Here is a 21,587-nt window from a genome sequence, read left to right as displayed (position 1 = left end):
GATTCCCCTGACGAAAGCCATCATTGATGAAACGGGATCCTGTTGGGATCGGGGTCAGGAATGAACATCCCTAGAGTTGAAGGGATGTGAAGAGTATCTGCTTCTAAAGTTAAGTGATGTGCATTGAGAATGTGTTTGAATGAACACATTTATAGCGTGGTTGTGCAGCTGCAAACAAACATAGTAACATAGTAGATGACGGCAGAAAAAGACCTGCATGGTCCATCCAGTCTGCCCAACAAGATAACTCATATTTGCTACTTTTTGTGTATACCCTACTTTGATTTGTACCTGTGCTCTTCAGGGCACAGACCGTATAAGTCTGCCCAGCACTATCCCCTAAACAAGTCATTATATAGGAAGATACTGAAGAGATTCTAAGAGTTTGGAAATTAAGTTGAAATAAACAAAGAAATTTTAAGAGACTGGATACAAAGTTGAAAAATAAATTTTAAAAAGTTTTTCAGGAGGTTTTTGCCAATGATTGGTCTAAGTCATTGGGCAGCTGAGGTTCTTCTATGAAAGTGTTTCAACAATATTTGATTTCCTCGGCCGATAACCTTTGACTGCTGAGGCTTTTTTCCTCCTTTAGTTCATCGATGTATGTGAAAAAAAATATATATGGATTGTGATTGAAAAGGTTTTGGTTTTGGTAAAGGTGCATAGTTAAGCTACGATTGTTTTGGGGTTTTGGTATTTTGCTTGGTATATTCAAAAGTTCCATCCCTAAAGGAACCAAACCTTTCTAAGAATACAGACAGAGAAAGTTTATCAAAATGATGCAGAGTCTGTATATTAAGCCTCATCAGATGACACTGAAAGGCCTAGAATGAAGCACAGGAGGCTTAGCGCGGGTTCTTCACCCAGTTTTCGGTGCTTATTTAGCAAACAAGAAAACTGTGCAGACACATCAGTGCACTGTTTATTTACTTATTTTACTTAGTTGCTGAACCTTCTAATAAGAAATCAAAGTAACATACATAACACATTATTACAATAATATAAAATACAATACATTAAATTACAATTTAACACATTTGAGTAGAAGAACAATTAAACTGTTAGCAATTACACCTGGATGTAAAGTAGTGTACAGAAGATCTGAAGGCCGAGGGCACGTTTTCTTTTTTATTTTTTTTATTTATGCAAGATTTTTCCAAATACTTATTACAAGAATAAACCTTGACCGGAAAAAAAGGGTATCAAAAAGCAAACAATAAAACAATACATAAGGACAAACTTATCAACCTGACCTAAATTCAGCCCTGGAATGAAGGGGAAGGAACTAAAGAAACAGGAGCAATACACAGCCCAATGCACTGTGCAAGGAGGAAAGAACCCATGTGCCAAACAGCTCCAGCACATGTATCCTTCCTGTACCAAGGGAGATAACTGAAAGAGGAGTGGAAGCACCAAGATCTAGCTCAGCACTGAAAGGAAAAGATAAACTTACAATCCTTGTACTTCACTATACATTTATTGCTGTATCTGATATACCACCTTTCTGGCATAAACCAACCAAAGTGGTTCACAAAACTGATTCAGTCATTAAACCACCAAAACATACAGTACATAAAATGGAAAATTAAAAAAAAAAAAAAAACCTAAAAACAGCAATCACTCGTAAAACAATAGATGTGGAAGACAGATCTCAGTCAGCCTGGTTTCTGATAATATAGAATCCTTAAACTCCGGAGGTTATAAAGGCTTGGGTACAAAAAAAAGGGGGGGGTTAACCCTTCTTAAGATTTTCTAACCGGCCTTCTAACCTCAAATCTTGAAGTGGATTCCACAGAGCAGGAGCCAGATATAAAAATGCTGATTCACAAGTAGAATCCAGTTCTGGTTCTGTGACGGTACTGACTGCATCAGGCAGGAAAGAATTAACAAATTGGCCAAGTACTGAGGCTTTTCTAGGTACAACACTTTATGAGTTTCAGGCCAGGCAGGGCAACCAATGTAACTCTATCAGAGTCAGACTGCCTGGACCCAGTAATCATTCTAATAGCTACATTCTGAATTGTTTGTAGATGATTAATGCAATATTTAGGTAGTTCATTAAACAGAGTGTTACCATAATCTAGTCTATTCAAAATTAACACATGTACTAGTTTATCCAATGAAGGTTTGCCTGCGTATTGGCGAGCTGATCTAATATGATGAAGAGCCCCAAAACACCATGAGTCATTGGAGCTATATGAGGTTCAAATATCAATCTTGAATCTAAGGTTACCCCTAGTATTTTAATACCTAAAGGTTGAGGAGCCACAGTAGGTATGGGTAAATATTTTGTTATCCATATAGCTTTTGTCTTAGTAGGATTACATTTTAAATGATAGTCTTCTAACCATACAGCAATCTTGTAAAACTACAAGATTTGAGAAAGAAGGTTGCGCCAATCTGCAGCATCCTCAGATGCAAAACCAAAACCTGAAGTCTCTTCTGAAATATGGAAACACAAATATTGTGCTTGAAAAACAGTCTTAGTATCCAGTCCCTGTCTGCACCAAAAACCAAGGTGACTTATAAAGTGGTCCACAGATACTGCCAAGAAAATTGTAAGACCCATTTCCGCTTTAGCTGTAGCTGATTCCAAAGAATCAATAAATACTTCATGCTTCCCTCTTCTGCTTTACTTTTGACAGAGGTAAACTCAAGCCAAAGGTGGACTAGATGCTTTGGGCATCTTCAAGCTTTCCAGTAAATACTTCCTAAACATTTGCTTTGGAGATATATTATCAGCCTTATGGAAGTAAATTAAATGAACATTTTTATTTCAAAGAACATTTTCCATATTCTCTATCTTATTATTATGTAATAACAGATTGTCTCATCAAAGAGGAGCTATGTTAAATAACTAACTTCACTTTTGATTCTACAACCTCAAGTCACCTTGGAAACATTTTTAAATCTTGTTCCTGAGTCACCATCTCATTATTCAGTCCCTGGAACTGAACATTTCAAGAAGAAAATTGGGCAGATAACATCTGACCCAGACCCTTTGAATGCATTCCAAATGGAGTCCGCTGAAATTATAGAAAGATATTGAATTCCCCGAGTTGAGCAGCCTCCATATTCCTCCTCATGTCACCTTCAAGATTCAGAACCCACTGACTAGTACCTCCAGGAGAGCTTCCATTCATCCCTACAGCTTAGAATCTTAACAATACTAAAATGATCCTATCTGTGTGGTTTTCTAATACTGGGGCTTTAGCTCATAATCGAAGGACTGAAAGTTAGCTTGTTTTTTTGGCATTTAGCATGAGGGTTTTGTGCCAGTTCTTTACTTTTGCGCCAGCATAAACTATACACAACTATTTTCCTCCTTTTATTGCTTCTGTTGGCTGAGGATTTCACAAACACTTTCACAGCACTTTCTCACCAGTGGTGTAGCCACAGGTGGGCCTGGGTGGGCCAGGGCCCACCCAACAGTTGCACAGGTTTAGCAGTAGCTGATGGGGATTCCAAGCTCTACCAGCTGAAGACTTCCCCCTGATGGTAATGAAAATGGTGTGCTCCACGTTACTGGCAGCTGTGAATGCTCAGTTTTCAGCGCATGCCTGCTACAGATTGCCAAGGTGGAGAGAAACATTTTCCCACCAGCTTAGATATTGGTGGGGGGGGGGGGGGGGATAGGGTTACCATATGGCTCCAGAAAAAGGAGGACGGATTGAGCCAGCCGGGTTTTACTTCCATTGCTTTCCATTGAAAGCAATGGAAGTAAAACCCGGCTGGCTCAATTACTTCCATTGAAAGCAATGGAAGTAAAACCCGGCTGGCTCAATCCGTCCTCCTTTTTCTGGAGCCATATGGTAACCCTAGGGGGGGAGAACACTTGGTGCCCACCCACTTCTTGCCTAGGCCCACCCAAAATCTGCTGTCTGGCTACGCCCCTGTTTCTCACTTTGAGGCACTTGCTTTACAACCACTGAACATCATCAAACATTTAGATTTATCATGATAAAGGAACAACACATACCAATAAAAATGTTATGTGAAGTATGGAAACACATTCACCAGAGATACACACAATACTATATAATACACATAATCTGAAGGTCCAAACAGCCAGATATGAGCATAAATGTTCTTTTATATGGGCATTTATCACACTGTCTCATTTTGCACTAACAGGACAATTCTGTAATGAGATATGTGCAGTTAGGCACAACTTGTGAGTGTGTCACAATGCCAATTTATGCTAGTATTCTGTAATAGAATCGGGTTATCAAAATGCTATTATGGAACTGGCACTCAGCATGTGGCATCGAGGTTCCTAACTTGAGGCACCAAGTTCTAGAGTTGCCCCCTAAATGTTGATATTTTTGTGGCTAATGCCAGATGCAGTAAATTGTGTGCATGTGGCCATTGGAGAAGGGAAGGGATTTGGATTTACCTCATGACTGCTTTCAGCAGTAGCTTAAGGCAAGGGAATTTTCCTGTACCTAGAGGGCTTACAGTTTAAAAGGGCAATTTGCATCGGTGCCTCAGTGTAGGTGCCCTAATGCCAGCCACTTAGAGTTCCACAGTATTTAAGGACCTATTGTTAACACTACTTGGAATATGCAGGCAAACAAGAGAAACTATAACAGACCATCAACCTTTAAGAGAGAGTAAGAATCCATAATAGAAATCTGACTTGATAATTACCTTAAAGTATAGGCAGTGTCTGACTATTTTCCTCCTTGCTCTAATGTCATACATCTCACATGAGCTTTCTCTGTGGGGGGTTTTTTTTTTTAGGTTTGGATTTTGCTCACAGCTTTTTCAGTAGTAGGCTGCTCAAGTTGAGTTACATTCAGGTGCAGTAGGTATTTAATTTGTTGCCAGTGTGGCCAAGGTTAATTCTACAGCTGGGTTTTGAAAAGGTTTGGCAAGTTTCTGGAGGTGTGCTAATTAAGGATCATCACCTCTTACTTCTGGGGATGAGCAACAGAGAAGGGACAGTTTCTTATCTACTGGAACAGCCTAGATGCAAACGGGAGGTCAAGGTAATGTGACTTTTATAGCGATCTGGAGAGACACCTGGCTTAGCATGGGACTTTTAGGGGCCCTTTAACTAAGCCGTGGTAGGGTTACCACATGGGTAGCACACACCAAATTGACCCTACTACCAGGGTAGCATGGGTGCCTGGCGGTACTTCTAAAGTTGGCGTGCTCAGTTTCCCACGGTAAAAATAATTTTCTATTTTCTACCATGGAGGCATTTCCAGCAGTAATCGTCAGTGCAGGCACATCACCACATACTACCTGATTACCACATGAGTGGCATGTGAGCCCTTGCCACTTTCTAAACAGGAGGAGGTAAGGGCTCAGGCAGTAAATAGCTGGTTCTAGTTTTATTATTAGCACACAGCCATTTACTGCCCCATTTAAACAAAAAGGCTTTTTTTCCTGCCCCAGTAAAAAAAAAAAAAATGGCCCATTGCACACCAACTTCACGTGCCAAAACTAGCCCAGGCCACTTTTTACTGCAGCTTAGAAAAAGTGCCCCTTACTGTATAAAGAAACTGAGGCAACCAACGCCCGCGCAGACTCACAGCCAGCCGCTAGATGGCAGCATTTCCGCACTTGCTGACAGCTGCAGCAGGAGGTGTCGACCAAGGTTTAATAAATAGTGAGCTCCTTGGTGTGGACCGTGCAGTGGCATAACGGGCATCTTTGAGTGTAGAGTGGACTGAACGGCCACAGATCTTGTGCAGGGGTCAGAACTGTTAGGGATGCCCACTACAGAAAAGAGACAAGGCAAGCGTTTTCCAGTGTATGAGCTCAGGACGCTAACTTTTGTAGGTACAGAATGGGGTGCTACCAGTTCGGGGAGGGACGCCATTTAAGCAAGGGTAGAGTAAACTTCTTGAGAAAGATTTTCTTTTATCATTTTTCGAGGCGATTGTCTCCAGGTTGCATCAGTCGTAGGATCCAGCCAGTTTCATATTTAATTAGTTCAACCTGAAGAGACAACGGTCCTTGTATTAACCAGGCTTTCAAGTGTACAAAGAGCGAAGCAATTCTGATAGACCCAGACCGAGAATTTGCAGGCATACAACACTTTAAAATCGCAGGAACCAGGTGAAGAAAAATGTAGTCCCTATGAAGTAACTAGTAGGTTGCAAAGATCAAAAACTCTAATGTGAGGACGCACATTTAAAAAAAAAAAAGAAATTACTCACCCTCTTTTATAAATTTATTACTGTAGTTTTCATTTTCCTCTGTCGACGTTTATTTAAATTAATTTTCGCTTCCGGCTAAAAAAACAAATTACTAAAAAAATTATTAAAAGAAAAAAAATAAAAACTGGATAATTTGTAAAAGTGCATAATGCTGGGATTTTTTTAATCAATCAAGATTCTATTAAATAAAAAATAAGGACAAATAAGACAAGACAGCAGGAACTGTGCATTTTAACCGGGTATAGAGACTGCTTTTGCCCCCTCAAGACAGCTCCCTGCCACGAGGCCACCCTCCCCTCCCCTTCAAAAGCCAGTAGGTTGGCTATCCTGTGCCTCTCTCCATCTGCGCTAATTAAAGCCCAGGGATCCGCATTGTCCGAGGTGGCTGGACTCCTCCGAGCCTCTCTGGCTTGGCTCTGTGCCCACGTTACAGCGCAGCCCCGGGCGGGAGTCTCTGTCTATGCAATACCTGCCTGTAGCGCCCGGGGAGGAATCAAGCTGCTGTCTCTTTAAAAACAAGTTGAGATGTGTGTGAAGTTCAAGTTGGGGTCACTTGAAGTTCCTGCCCCGGCTTTTACCTTTGGTTTAATAAAGCCACTCATCACATGGGGCGCTCCCAGCCTCCTGCGCATAGACAGCCCTTTATCAGCCCAGATCCTGACTGAACGCACCAGAGGCAGGAAACTGCAGCCAGCAAAGTTCAGGAAGCTGCTGCTGGACCCAACCCAGCCCGGTCCGTTCTGCTAGGACACAGTCGTCCGAGCGAGGAGCTGGCAGCAGAGCCGGAGAGGCTGGCATGAGCCCGGGAAGGCTGGCAACTGGGCGGCAGCGTCAGACATGACCGAGGGGCTGCTGAGAGCGACATGATCATTCCCAGAGAGCTGAGGGGGCTGCCACAAGCGAGTGGGCATCCAGGTAGGGGGCAAGAGGGGAGGAGCGTCGATTACCTAGGTAGAAGGAGCGGGGGCAGGAGAGGTGCTGGGCATCCAGGTGAGGGGATAGGACGGCTCCACCGGCAGATAAAGTACCAGCAGCGCTGCTGCCTTCTGAGCCTGACAGTGAGAAATCTAGTGCAAAGGCACTAGTGTGTCCCTGAGGGATGGAGAGAGCACAGATCTTCCAGGACCGGGCAGACAGACTCATAGGGGATCTGCTACACAAACCTGGCACACTTTATTGACAGTCCCCAAAAGGACTTTGCACACATACTGACACACCAGGTGACAGAGGCCTAGAGTCACAAATGGAGAGAGAACCAGACCTCGGGGACCCTGGCCACATAGAAGGACAGACCCCTGAGGACTCGAGGGACAGGCTCCCAGGAGACGGAAATGGACGTTTTAAAGATGCGCATTTCCGAGAAATTCAAAGCGCCGCAGTGGTGCTGGTGATATGGTGGCTGAAGTGCAGATTCTTTGGTGGGGCGGGGGGCAATTTAGTTCGATCATTTCTTGGTAGATTTTGTTTTTTTCGCTTTAGTGTTGCTTCCAGGACTACAAATTATTACAATACGGCATTTTCTTTCCGAGCATAAATCTTGGCTGTCCAGTGGCCTCTGCTGAGATATTTCTTTCCCAGTAATCTAAATAGCCCTGTTGGAACAGGGGAAGTTTGGAGTCTTTGCAGGTAGTGAAAACTGTAAAGGTGAAGGTGGAACTTATGCAGATTCCAAGGCTAATGTGCATAACCATTGTGGAATAATTCTTGTAGTCAAAGATCACAAGCTGCAAACACTGCTGATGAGATGAAGTATAGTCAGTCGTAGATGGGATGGGAGAACTGGTCTTGCTTTTCCTCCTGTCCTTCTGCGGACAGACGTCAGGAAAGACATTAAGGAGCCGACGGAGAAGCTTAGAAAGTGCAGAGCGACCACAGGGGACTTCAGAAAAGTTTCAGCCCCGCGGAGCTCCTTCCTCTGCCGGAAGAGATCCCTGCAGGAGGGGGGGAGGCAGAGGGCTCGGGGTCAGACACTGGGACATTTCTGAACCCGAAGAAAATCTTGCAGTCTAAAAGCAAAAGACCAGATCTTTAGTCTGTTCTGTCCGGACTTCCTGGGCCAGGCTTTAGAGTAATAAGATAACTGGGTCCCTTGCCTACCTTTTGTTTTTTTATTCCCGTTATGCCCTGAAGAGTTTTGGAAGCCGAGTAGCCCTGGCAGGTAACGGCACCTTTAACCGAGCTAACATAAAAAGAGGTTGAATACAACATTGTTTACAGATCACATGTGAGCTCCTCGGTGTCTCTATTTAATGTACGTTATCAACGTGAAATAATGGTAAAATCAAGGCCCAGATTCATTGTGTAGCTTAAAAAGAGAGAACCAAGCGGTTCTGAACGTTGGAATAAGGGCTGAGAGCTAATTCTTACCCTAGAAAAACACGAGCATGGGGCAGGGGAGGATGACCACAAACCTTCCCCAGAAACCCCAACCAAAAGAATAATAACATAATTTTTTTTAAACCAGGAAAGATGAGGCAGCGGCAAAGTGCGAAATAGCGCCGGTCATTCCAGCAAAGCTGCTACTAAGATCTAGTTCTGGTAGGGTTTTTCAGCTTTTTGCCCTTCTGTTGAGCCCCAGACGCAGAGTCCGGGAAGATCTGCTGTGTCCCCCCTACCCCAGGACCCTCTCTTAGGCCGGGGCTTTCCCGAGGCTTAGGAAAGGAAGCTTCGCATTTCCCGTCCCTGCTAAATTCGGCCCGTCTCCTTGTTTCAATATCATTGTTTCTTAGTTTGTTTGTGTGTTTTTGTTTTCTTATTTCCCTTTATCCAAGGATGGTGTCTGTCTTCTTAACACTTTCCCCTTCACAAGGGCGGGAACCCTGTACCACCATCGGCTTCAGCTTCTGGAAGCCTATTTTAAAGCAAAAAAAAAAAAGAAAGAGGAAGGTGACACATTGTAGACTAACCAATTTATTGAGGTCTGAACTTTCAGGGCCAGAGTCTACTTCGTTAGGTGCACTTGACATTTTTAGTAGACCAAAACTAACAGGGCTACTACTACCTTTTTGAAAATATTTAGAGCAAAGATATATCTTTATAATATTTACTAAAGCGCTCGTTACAAGTCACGTCAGGATTATTACAGTTTCCAGAGCCTCTTACTTTTAAACAATTTAGCACCTAATTAGCTCCTGTTAAAGGAAACATTAAACACGATTATAAAAACATATTTGACCCAGAAGAGAAATAAATGATCGCGTGTTCAGCAGAAGCAGCACAAGGGAAAGGGCAAGAACAGGAGTTAAAGCTTCAACTGCTCCTTTACCCCCCCCCCCCCAAAGCAGGGTCTCTCCCCTCCCCGGATTTAATTCTCCCCTTGCAAGAGTAGATTACAGTGGCCACTGCCTTTATTTCTTTTCAGCATGGAAAACGTCACAGGAGTCTTTGAAATTGGGGGGGATCCCGGGACAGCGCCTTTTGCCCCTTTGCAACCAGGGCTGTGGGGGAGCAGGTGCACCTTTACTTGTTTGAAACTGGCCCAGGTGAGGGCAGTTTTTTTTTTAATGTACTGGCTTGAGATTGTATAAATGCAGCCCAAGCAGTGATGTCATTAGCTTCAAATGCCTACGGGGGCTTTTACCCCCCCCCCCCCGCCCCAGCCCATCGTAGAAATATGGACGAGGTGGCAGAAGGCAGCAGTCGGTGACTTAGTCCAGACGAACCTGTCTCCTCTCTGCTCAGGTAGAAGTAACATCCTTGTCCTCTTCCGCTGCCGCTTTCATTCTCCCATTGCTTTCTACTAGGAATCAAACTTTCTCAAAGTTTTTTGTTTAAACCGTTTTCTTTACGCACACACAAAGGAAAGAAAAAAAAACCCCCTTTCTGTTTATAATATATACCAACCGCAAAGCTACCGTTTAGAAACGAATATTAATAGCAACTATTTAACACATCGTTTCGGTTTTAGGCACAAATTCGTTACTACATTTTTAATGTCTAGTGTTTTCAAAACGAATACAGCAGAGAATGACCTCCGATGAATTAAAAAAACGAGAACTTTTAAAACAGTCCAAGCAGAGAACAATCCAGCCCAACAAGGAAGTGCTGCTGCTCTTTCTCCAAGGTAACAAACGGAAGCCTGAATTAGGACCATTAGTATTAGCCAGCTACCTTGGGACACGTCTAAAGCTATGTCCAGTTAGTGGGTTATTACTTCGGGACTGGGAGACACCAATAACCGCTAGTGGTCTGTCCAGCTGGTAGTTTATTGGGTCGGAATAGGGAGCCACAAACCATTAACATGTAGAACTGGCAGTTTACTGGGTGGGGAAGGGCCTGGGGGATGGGTGGCAGCCGCCTATTCATGTGTCCTCTGCCCTCTTGCAGGTGTAGAAGTGAGTGCCATGCTGGATGCCATGGAAGTACCCAGCCACGCCCGTCACCTGCTGCTGCAGCTCAACAGCCAGCGGACCAAGGGCTTCCTGTGCGATGTGATCATCGTGGTGCAAAATGCGCTCTTCCGGGCCCACAAGAACATCCTGGCAGCCAGCAGCGCCTACCTCAAGTCCCTGGTGGTGCACGACAACCTCATCAACCTGGACCACGAGCTGGTGAGCCCCGGCATCTTCCGGGCCGTGCTGGACTTCATCTACACGGGGCGACTGAGCGAGGCAGAGCTGGGCTTGGAACCCAGCCTGGCCGCGCTACTGGCTGCCGCCACTTACCTGCAGATCGCCGACCTGGTAACCCTTTGCAAGAAGCAGCTGAAGCGCTCCGGCAAATACCGGCAGCTGCGGAGCAGCACCTATGGGCCCTACAGCAAAGTGCTGCCCTGCTACCCACCTCGGGCTCCGGCTCCTGCCCCCGCCCCACCTGCACCTCCGCTGGACACGCACCGGGCCGAGCTCTATGCCGCCGGCCCCCAGGGACCTTCGCTGCCCCTCTGCGGCCTGGATCTGACCAAGAAGAGTCCTCCGGGACCCTCGGTGCACGGAACCCCAGAGGGGGCCACCACCCAAGCCCCCGATCCCATCTACCGCTGGATGAAGCCTGAGCCCCAGGGGGGTCCCTACCCAGAGCCTGACGAGGACAAGAGCAGCAGCGGTGGGGGCTGTGAGGAGGAGGAGGAAGAGGAGGAGGAGGAAGAGGGAGACACGGGCAGCAGCGAGGAGCCCCCCGGCCCGGGGCCTGGCCCTGGCTATGAACCCGAGAGCCTGGGCCACAACGTGTATGTGTGCATCCCGTGCGGCCAGGGCTTCCCCAGCTCGGAACAGCTGAACGCCCATGTGGAGGCGCACGCGGAGGGGGATCCCCCGGGGGAACCCCCTGGGGACCCTCGGCCTTACCATTGCGGCTCCTGCCACAAGAGCTACAAGGACCCTGCCACGCTGCGCCAGCATGAGAAGACCCACTGGCTGAGCCGACCCTACCCCTGCACCATCTGTGGCAAGAAATTCACCCAGCGTGGCACCATGACCCGCCACATGCGCTCTCACCTGGGGCTGAAGCCCTTCGCCTGTGACGCCTGTGGGATGCGCTTCACCCGCCAGTACCGACTCACCGAGCATATGCGCATCCATTCGGGCGAGAAGCCCTACGAGTGCCAGGTGTGCGGGGGGCGCTTTGCACAGCAACGCAACCTGCTCAGCCACATGAAGATGCACGGGCCTGGGGGCCCCGCCGATAGCCTGCTGGCTGTGGCCCGCCTGGGTGCCCAGCAGCTGGCACACGCCTCGCCCTTCCTCAGTGATGCCAGTGCTCTGGACAGTCTTTACCCGCTGGCCAAGTTCACGGCCGAACACCTGGGACTGAGCCAGGACAAGGCAATTGAGGTGTTGCACCATGATGGCCGTCTCATTGACAGGTTCTCCCCGGCCTAGGGAGCCGAGGAAGACCACACCGTGCTGGGCCAGATCAAACAGAGCCACAGCACACCGAGCCATACCCTGCCAGGGCAGAGCTAATCGAGCCGAGCCATGCCGTGCCAGGCCACAGTAAACTGAGTCATCCTGCCAGAGCTAATGGAGCCAGGCTTCACTGGGGAAGAACAGACTATGCCCTAGTGCCAGGCCATGCCATGCCAAGCCATTGCTAGAGAAAGACTAAACCACATTGTGCCAAAGAAAAACAAATCTGTGCCAACCCAGAGCCCAGGACTTCACGCCCAGACTGTTTTTCCAGGGCCTCACTTCTCCCAGCCTGCAAGTGTCAGAAGCGTAGGAGCTGTTGCCCAGAGACTGCAGTCCCAAGACCGAGAAGTGAGTATCCCTTCCTGCTGGGTCCTGTCTTACTGACTTTGTTTTCCCCTTCAAACATTCAGAGGTGAAACCATAAATGTGACGAGGGATTTGTTTTCTTCTGCCTGAAGCACGTGGTAACTAGCCAGCTTTCTGAGTTGCATTTCTCAGGGGCTTCTGACTGATGTAATTTGCTTGTGCTGTCAGGTGTTGCACTGATTTTGTATCACAGGAACTCCAAAAATCTAATCACCGCTCCAAAGAGGATTCTTTGGGTTGAAGGATCCAGGCTTTATCTAACGGTTAAAGTACTTTGAGGGAGAAGAGGGGGGAGTATTTGATTCATTTGTCCTGAATGACTGTCACCTTCTTGCTCACACCCCAGGTTAAGCGATATGCTTGAGCAGTGGGGGGAAGGTGTAGCAACGTGCATTGAGCCACCCTAGATGTGTACAATTTAAATAATATCTTTTAATCTGCCCTGAAGACCAGCGCTGGGCAATCTGATCAAACTAAGCTCCGTTACTTTAAGGCATCCCAAAGCCAGATTTATACATCCTGACTCAGCCGAAATGTTGTGTGAATCAAATAATACAAGTCCAACAAGTAGCTATTCACTGTACCGTTATTCCCATTAATGAACTCCAGTTTCAACCGAGCTGTCGTGCAATATTTTCTAGTATTACATAATATCAAATGTGTTTTAGGTACTATCGCATTCTGAAGCCTGATCACAAGAAGCATGAATATCATATGCTCTGTAAAAGCCTAAAACTCAGGCAGTATGATTTTATGAACACAGAGTACCACAGTATCGTATAAATCATACTGTCCGAGTTTTACAGAGTGTATGATACTCTATGCATTCCTGCCTGTCGTTGTGATTTGCTTCAGAGGGCCAGATGCACTAAACTTAACGAGCCAGTAATGTGGTTTTTAAACTGGTTCTAGTCAGTTTAGCGCACTAGTAAACCGGGACATGCACAAAAGGGTTCTCCGAGCCATTTTCCTGTCACGGTAGCAGCTAACGAAAACGGAATGCAAATGAGCTAATTACTATTATAATGTGAATGCGATGCGATGAACTACCGTTTCCGACCCCATGCACCATGGAAAACCTAACGGGAGGTCTGCACCTCTCGTTGGGGCTGCTGTGAGCGGGACCCATGCAGAGGACGACGCCCATTGCAAAAATCGGAAGAAAAAAAAATGTCCAAGTGCTCATCAGTGCCTAACACGTGGACGTCCTTCACTCAAAAAAAAAAAAAAAAGGACGTCCCTGACAAACACTTGGACGTTTTTTTTTTCTTCAGATTTTGTGATGGGCGTCCTTCTCTTGGATGTGTTTTTCTTGCGTGCCCGAAATGACCACGCCGGAGAGAATCGGGGATCGGGATGTGCGACGACATCCAAATCAAAACTATTTGGACATCCCTTTCGATTATGCTCCTGCAGTTCTCTCTCAGCCAATCACAGCGTGTTTAGCTGACACCATGGATCAGTAAGGGAAGGGCTCTTTCCGTGGAGTTAGTGCATCTGGCTCAGAGTGAATAGCTTCTTTTTGGACTTTAGATATTATAACGCATTGCCTCATTAATGTCACCTCTAACTCACAGAAGCCAAGTCCCTTCCCCACCCCTATGGAGCCTTCATCAGTGGGTCTTAGTCTTTCTCACAGATAAGCAACCTCTGTGGGTAAAAGGAGATGACGAAAGCGGAGGTAATAAGGCCTGTGCCTAGCATGTCTGGAGAGAGGGTCTATTGGGACCTATACCAGTCAGAGTGAAATCAGGGGGAACTGGCAACGGTGTGTCCAGGTCAGGAAGGTGCTTCGATTTCTCTAGTTACAGTTATACGAAGGGATTTTCTCTTTTTTGCCATGTCTGCCCACAAGCAGCATTACAAACGACAGATTGAGTTGGTTCTGACCTTAGCAGCTTAAGGCACAAAGGTCAGAGGGCGGCAGCTCGCCCTGCTCTCTAACAGGCCTTTCTTAGAGACTGACTTACATTTTTTCCTGTTAGTTTTACTCAGATGTTGGGTGGGGTTATCAGAGCCTAAAGCCAACAGTGACCAGCTGTGATGGCTGAAGCAGGACTCTGACAGTTTTCCCTGGCCCCAAAGGTTTCCTTTGCTTAGATCTGTACATGTACCCAAGTCAATGTCGTGCACATATAAAAAAAACAAAATCTGCAACATGCAGCATTAAAACACTATATATATCATCGTACCAGGTACCGTAAATTAACATTCATAGCAAATCGGGATGCTTTTCTGCCCTTTTCAGGTGTTTTCCATTTGCTCTGTCTGCATTGCACTGGGGCACCACTTCATGAATTAGTTCACCAAATGACTAGAAAGGCCAGGACCTCTGCTCTTTCTAGCCTTGATACCAAAGGGAGTAGGGTTTTGAGCCACTATAGGTCTAAATTATGTCAGCCAGCTCTACCCTCCTGATGGAAACTCCTAGCCATCTTTTGTTGGTGATGTTTCCCCGAGCACTGTCACTTTTGTTTTATCAGGCTGTCTAGTGGCTCCAGGTCTCTTTGCTATTTGGATTTTTAAAGGACATGTTCTGGGTTAACCTTCAGACAAGATTTCCCAAGCCGATGTCATTGTTGGTTTGATTCTGTGTACTTTGCCAGGCATGGGAATAGGAAGAGGTTTTGGACAGTGCTGGGAGGGCAGGTGTGGCCAGGAATGCAAAAATTCTGTGCTGTACCTTTGGTAGTGCAACCCATGCTGGTGTTTCACAGGGGGTATCCGTTTTGCTGACTGGCTGTGTGTAGCGGGTCTACTGGAAGCCAGGTTGTGCTGGTGCTGCTGTCAAAGGGCTGTAGCTGCACTATTTTTGTGTTGCAGGGAGTGGGTTAGGAAAGTCTTTACTCTGGCATGACTGGGACATCCTGCATTGTTCCAAACAATGGAAAACCTTTGAAATGGAGCAGATTCCAGAAAGCCTCGGATGTTTAGTTATTAGCAACAGCAGGTCTGAATTGGTGCTTTCCACTGGAAGAATGGAAAGGAAGGCATGCAGGACAAGGGAGACCTTCAAGACAGGGGAAAAGAGGGTGCAGAGCCAGAGCTAAAAAATACTAAGATGTGGTGTCTGTTTTCACCCAGTACTAATCCATATTCACAATGTGCTGGGAAGAAGGGTCTGCAGGATAACATACAAAGTGTGGAACAGTAAAATAGGCAACTTGTCCATGGTTCAGAGTTAGTGGCAGGGCATGAATTATTAACAATTACCATGTCCTGCATATAGTATCATCAGTACACACCATACTCTGGAAAACAAAACCACAAAAAAAAAAACAACAACAAGACAAACCTTTTCCCATGTCTCTGCCCAAGAGGGTCTGTCTAAAAAAAATTGCAGTACCTGTGCAGGTTTGTACCAACAAATCCAATGGTGTGTACATGCCTGTAGTGTGTACAATTAAAAAAAATGCTCAGACTATTCTTCAATGCCCTATTCACCAGGCTCAAAGATTTTAAGCCTAGGGCCCACTGTACATTTTTAGGAAATTTGAAAAATGTATGCTTTTAGGAGGGAAAAACTCAGAACCAAATGCTAAAATTCTATAAAATTAGAAAGTCAGATCCGTGCATTAAAACACTGAAGGATATTCTTCCCTATTTTTAATGCATAAGTTAATTATCCATGTCTTAAGAGGGGATGTGAGGCTTTTCACCCCTCCCTGCTAAACTAATTTGAACATATACACATACCATATATTTATTTCAAAATAAACTTTATTGGAATATAACAAAGGCCACAGCTTTAATGGTGAATAATATAATTTTACCTGAGCCGTAAGAATAAGACTTAACCATATCAACCGGCGGACAGCCTGCCATACACAGCAAGGAGTCCGAAGTAAACTTTAACAAAAACTTGAGAAAACCCCTTACTCTACCATACCAGCTACAACAAGGACAGGCCTGATCTTGTGAGCATAGGCGTAACATTGACTACTCGGTGAATGTTAAGGCCTCCTTCAAAGGACCTCCTTTGAAGGTGCTCCTAGTTTGGGTATCCCCCCCCCCCCCCAAACCGTGACAATAAATAACAAGAAGGGTAACAAGACACCTTAAAGGAGCAGAGGGTTTCCCTCCCAGCTCCTCCCAGAAAGCACAAGGAAGCTTGTGACTAGGCAAGCTTCCCAAGGCAGGCAATTTTAAATAATTTTGCCCAATCTTCAAGCTTGGCCATGGCTGCTGGAGACTTTGAGACCCTCCACCATCCTGGCCAAATCAAGAAATGTATGGCCTCTAGAACCTCACGGCCTGGGCAAACAAGGCTCCACGATGTCCACTATAAATGCCCTAGGCCAACTTCGGGTGAAGCTCATCCCCTGTTAACATTGGGCTCCAGACCCATTGTTCGCTTTGAGGAACTTCTATCCCCTGTTTCAGAATAATTTGCCTGTTTTGGAACTCATTCCCTGCTTAGTTTGCCCCAGTCACAATGTTTGCTGGTTTGGTGCCATCTTTTCTTAACTGGAAATATCTAGGTTTGATGCTGTGACTAGTGTAGTTACATATGGTACAAGGAGCTGTTTCCAGATGCTCCTCTGCTGTAGGGCATTTTTTCATATTGTCTCTTCAAGTATAGGTGTAGTTTGGGATGAGTATGGGGTGGTGGTGCCCCCCCCCCCCATAAAATGTTGTAACATAGTAGATGACGGCAGAAAAAGACCTGCACGATCCATCCAGTCTGCCCAACAAGATAAACTCATATGTGTATACCTTACCTTGATTTGTACCTGCCTTTTTCAGGGCACAGACCGTACAAGTCTGCCCAGCAGTATTTCCCGCCTCCCAACCACCAGTCCCGCCTCCCATCTCCGGCTCTGGCACAGACCGTATAAGTCTGCCCTCCACTATCCTCGCCTCCCAACTACCAACCTCTCTTCCCCCACCTGCTCCGCCACCCAATTTCGGCTAAGCTTCTGAGGATCCATTCCTACTGCACTGGATTCCTTTATGCACATCCCACGCATGTTTGAATTCCGTTACCGTTTTCATCTCCACCACCTCCCGCGGGAAATACTGTTTTAATGTTTAATTTTTGTTTCCTTCCCTGACTGCCAATCTGACATCTTCCCTCCCCCCTCCTCCAAGTAAGTTAACAAACTCCATTGCCTTCAAGGATGAGTTTAGTTTGCTGTTAGTGTTTCTAAAGTGGTGTCCTGCAGACCCTATATGGGAATTCTGGAATGATTCTCTGAGGCTGTAGTTTGCCTCTTTCTTTTCAGTTCTTATACTACTTTAAAACTGGGGATCTCAACCCAGTTTTCAGGACACATCCACCCAGCCAAGTTTTCGGATATCTACAATGAATCTGCATAAAATAGATTAATAGAGGTAGTGCATTGAAATCTATCTCATGCAGATTCATTGTGGATATCTTGAAAACAGATCTACCAATTCAACTGATACGATTGCAAATTAGAGTGTACCTGAGATGCAATCAGATTGGTTTGCTTTACCTTGAATTTACAGTCCTGTTGGTGAACTGTTTGTATTTGAGAAGCCGAGATGCACATCTAGAGTTGAATTTTCTTTTGTGGACTGGCAATTGATTTTAAATGTCATGTAAAATATAACATTGTGAGATTTCAGGGTTGGCTGCACGAGGTGAAACAGGACAGGCTAATAGTATAAGACTGATCATTTTAGGTGGACTCGAGGGTTATAGTAGGGGAAGTTTTCATGACTCCTTGGAATCCACACGTGACCTCCAGTGAGCAAACCTATCCTGCAGCTATGGGAGATGTAGCCTGATGGCTAAAAGCCATTGCCAGTGAAGCCTTCTCGGCACTGACTCTGTGACCCGGTACAGCTGTCTTAGGATCTCTATACTAAGCATTTCTCTAACAGAAATGAAATGAAAAGTTCTCATGCATCCAACCCTTTATCTTCCTGACCTTTCGTTCTAAGCTCAGCTGTTCATTTTGTGTACCCCCTGGGCAAGTCACATCCTCTCCTGTGTCCCTGGGCATCCAGCTGTAGCTGGGTAACAGTCATTTTTGGGAATTTTCCACAGTGTGGACACTAAGAATCTGCCAGTAAACCATTTATCCAGACTCAGAATTAATAAGTATTCCTGTTTGGATGACGTGTGCAGTAGAAAGACAGGCTCTGGTTATTTAGGTATTATTACAGTTTTTTTTTTTTAGGAAACTAGGGCTTGTATGTGTACAGTTGTGCATACAGTATGGCCAGATACAATAGGTAAAATGTTACTACCATGAGGTAGTAACTCATTTTTTTTCGAGTATCCTTTACAAAATATTTGAATCTTTATTTTTTACATTTGTTCTATGTTCTTTCAACCTACATGCATGACTTTTTGAATTGCTAGGAAGATTATCCATGAAAGTGCCATGGTGTAGGAAAGCTAGGCATTTACATCGACTTTCTTGGGTGCAACAATATGATTTTCATGTCTACTCGTGTGGATATTTCCTGTGCCATGGCACTTGTGCTCATTAGTTTACCAGCAAGACCAAGTTATGTGCCTAAGTTGAAAAAGTTTAATGATAGAAGCTGATAATAGACATCTCTCGCAACAACACATAAACACACAATTCAAGTTCTGTCAAGTGCACACACAGCCTCAGTATCTCTCTCTCTCACTTGATACACCCTCTCAAATCCATCAACAAAAATACTCTTTTCTCATGAGCACAGACCCCCCCCAATCTCTCTCTCATTGAAATGTCTACCATAAAGTCTACTTAGAAAATGTGTTTACACTATGGAAGGCACCTCTTTCTGATCTTGCTTATTGCGAGTCAGTGGTTTCTTATTTCTCGCTCTCTCTCTTTTGACTTCCCTCCAGTTTCTTAGGCTTTCAGATCAGTCAGCATCATCCTGTACTGGGCTATGCTATGTACCCTCTCCCCTCTGCAACAGTGCTTGGCAGTACGCTTTTAGAAAATTTGTTTACTCCAGGAAGAGCACTTCTTTCTAATCGTGCTTGTAATCTGTCAATGGTGTCTTCTTCACCCCCCCTTTGGTCTAACCTAATTGTTCTTCTTGGCTTGGGAAGGGGCCACAGGCCTCAGTGAAGTACAGAAACTGGTTCACAGGTACCAAGTGTGGCCACTAAGTGTCACTGTTGTGTGATAGCTGAGCCATTTCTATGCAGTATCTAGAGAAAGACATGGGGACAAACTTTGTCCCCATGTCCACCAACTCAAACTCTACCAAAATAGTTCTACCATTTTTGATTAAAAAACAAACAAACAATTGCTTGCTTTTTGAATGAATGAGATTCTGTACTGTTGTGGAGATGAGGGTGGGTATAGAGTTTGAGTTTGCAGGGGGTGGGATGAGGATGGGGACAGACTGTCCCTGTGTCATTCTCTAACAATGTCCTCAACTCTGGTTGGCCTAAGGTGCAGAAGCCTAGTAGCTTGGGAATGAAACCCAGGCCTCTTCCATAGCATCACACACTGCATTGACCTAAGGCTTCTGCCTAAGGCCATTTTTATATTGTATAATATATATTTTTTTGGTGTGTAGGGGTTGTTCCTAAGCATTATCTGCTGCTGACACCCTTCTCAGTTCACCTGCTTCAGTGGCTCAGGAGTCAACTTACCTGGAGGTCAGTTGGAACCACTAGAATAGAAAGTCTGCTTCCTGCCCTGTTGGATAGGGAACCAAATACCAGATTCCCCCATACTACAATGATGGAATATCAGAGTATTTGGAGTGGACACTATACCTTTGTATATAATAAGAACACAGCAAACATAAGGCAATTGGTTTTCAGAAAGTGTTTTTGGAGGGAGAGAGAACATTATGTGTGTGAACACACTTATCTATACCATATATATAACAGATTGAAATGCCTCAGCCCAGTCCCATATTCACATCAAACTCTAGAAACATCATCATTTTTAAATAAATATAAACTTCTTGAGAATCTGTAGAGTTACAGCACATATCAATCAACCCTTTAAGAGTATGAATGTGTGCTAGGACTGGCAGAGAGGTACCAGCTACGGCTTGGGCTCTACAGACAGAGGATCCCTAACTTTACAAATACAGATCCATCTTATCAGAGTCCTATTTGAAACTGTAGGGAGCCGAAAATCAACAAGCTGTTCGGGAGGTCTAAGCTTTGTTGTAAAAGCCACTTCTAGTATAGTAAAGCATACAGCATTGTGTGGTGCCTGGCATAGCAGCACTGTCCTTGTGCGGACAGTTGTGAAGTGAAACTTTGGCTGTGCTGGTGCCCTGGCCTGGGCGTGAAGAGTGATACACAGGTACTTGTAGCTGAAGTACAGGTTTACAGCTGAATTCGCCTATGGAACAAGTATAAAGAAAAGAGAGACTAAGGACTAGCTTCAGAGATAACGTTCTGCTGGGATGGTAGAGACCATCTGACTCATGTTTTTGAAATATCTACAGGAAGGATGAAAAGCCTTTGGCCTTTTTATTTTCTGTGGCCAGTCACACTTTGCATGCTGTGGCTCTGTAGTCAAAGGCTGGAATGTCAGTCACATACTATCCACTTATGAGCGTGGGGAAGATAAGGCTTCTCTGTGGGCAGGCACAAGGTGTTTGCTTCTTTCTACTGGCAACATTGCTTGAGGCAGACGGATTTGCACAGGTACTTTACAGAGGCAGAATTATTACGTTGTAAACACAATGTTTCCTTTCAGTGGAAGTGTAAGAGGATTAGTTATGAAGCTTGTGGGATTTTGCTGTTGAAGGGGTTGGTGTTTCCTGATAGGCCCCACACACTCTACCACATCTCTCCTGGCACTTTCCATAAGCATAAGGGGACCAGGTTTTGAGGTTATCTTCTGCATTCAGCAGGGGTGCTCAAGATATCTGAATCCACAGCCTATGGCATGACAATGGTGCAAACACAAGTCTGCAGAAAGTAAGAGATATCTCTCAGCTGCTGAGGGAGCAGAAATAATAAGTTCCCTTCTATAAGGGTAGTTTTCAGAAGCATTTTGGTAGACAAAAACAGTGCTTTAAATGGAGATTTTTAAAAAAAATAAAAGTGGAATATAAATAATGAAAAACAGTTCCAAAAGAAAACCAAGTCTGGCTAGTCTGCATCCATTAAATACACAAAATTGCTCTCAAACACTCCAGAAGAAAAAAATATTTTAATAGTGGAGAAAAAAAAAAAAGACTTCAGAAACCTTTGCCCACCCTACCATCTGCTACAACTGCCCAATCAGAGGGGGCACATTCAATCATTGGT

At 45.0% G+C, this 21,587-nt stretch overlaps 1 protein-coding gene across 2 annotated transcripts; it reads left to right on the top strand.

Annotated features, from left to right (window-relative positions):
- The first annotated feature begins 4,911 nt into the window (after window positions 1-4,911).
- On the top strand, window positions 4,912-13,269 carry HIC1 (HIC ZBTB transcriptional repressor 1). 2 transcript variants are annotated; one of them, XM_030186213.1, is made up of 2 exons: window positions 4,912-4,991; window positions 10,497-13,269. In XM_030186213.1, exons 1-2 carry the CDS (start codon window positions 4,973-4,975, stop codon window positions 11,987-11,989), a joined length of 1,512 nt encoding a protein of 503 aa, XP_030042073.1. In that variant the 5' UTR covers window positions 4,912-4,972; the 3' UTR covers window positions 11,990-13,269. The 2 variants fall into 2 exon arrangements, with proteins under 2 accessions (XP_030042073.1, XP_030042072.1); XM_030186212.1 differs by lacking the exon at window positions 4,912-4,991 and adding an exon at window positions 6,756-7,085.
- Window positions 13,270-21,587: the final 8,318 nt, after the last annotated feature.

This window comes from Microcaecilia unicolor, chromosome 13 (genome assembly GCF_901765095.1).
Source record: "Microcaecilia unicolor chromosome 13, aMicUni1.1, whole genome shotgun sequence".
NCBI classification, from domain to species: Eukaryota; Metazoa; Chordata; class Amphibia; order Gymnophiona; family Siphonopidae; genus Microcaecilia; species Microcaecilia unicolor.
This window is presented reverse-complemented; position numbering and strand designations above follow the sequence as displayed.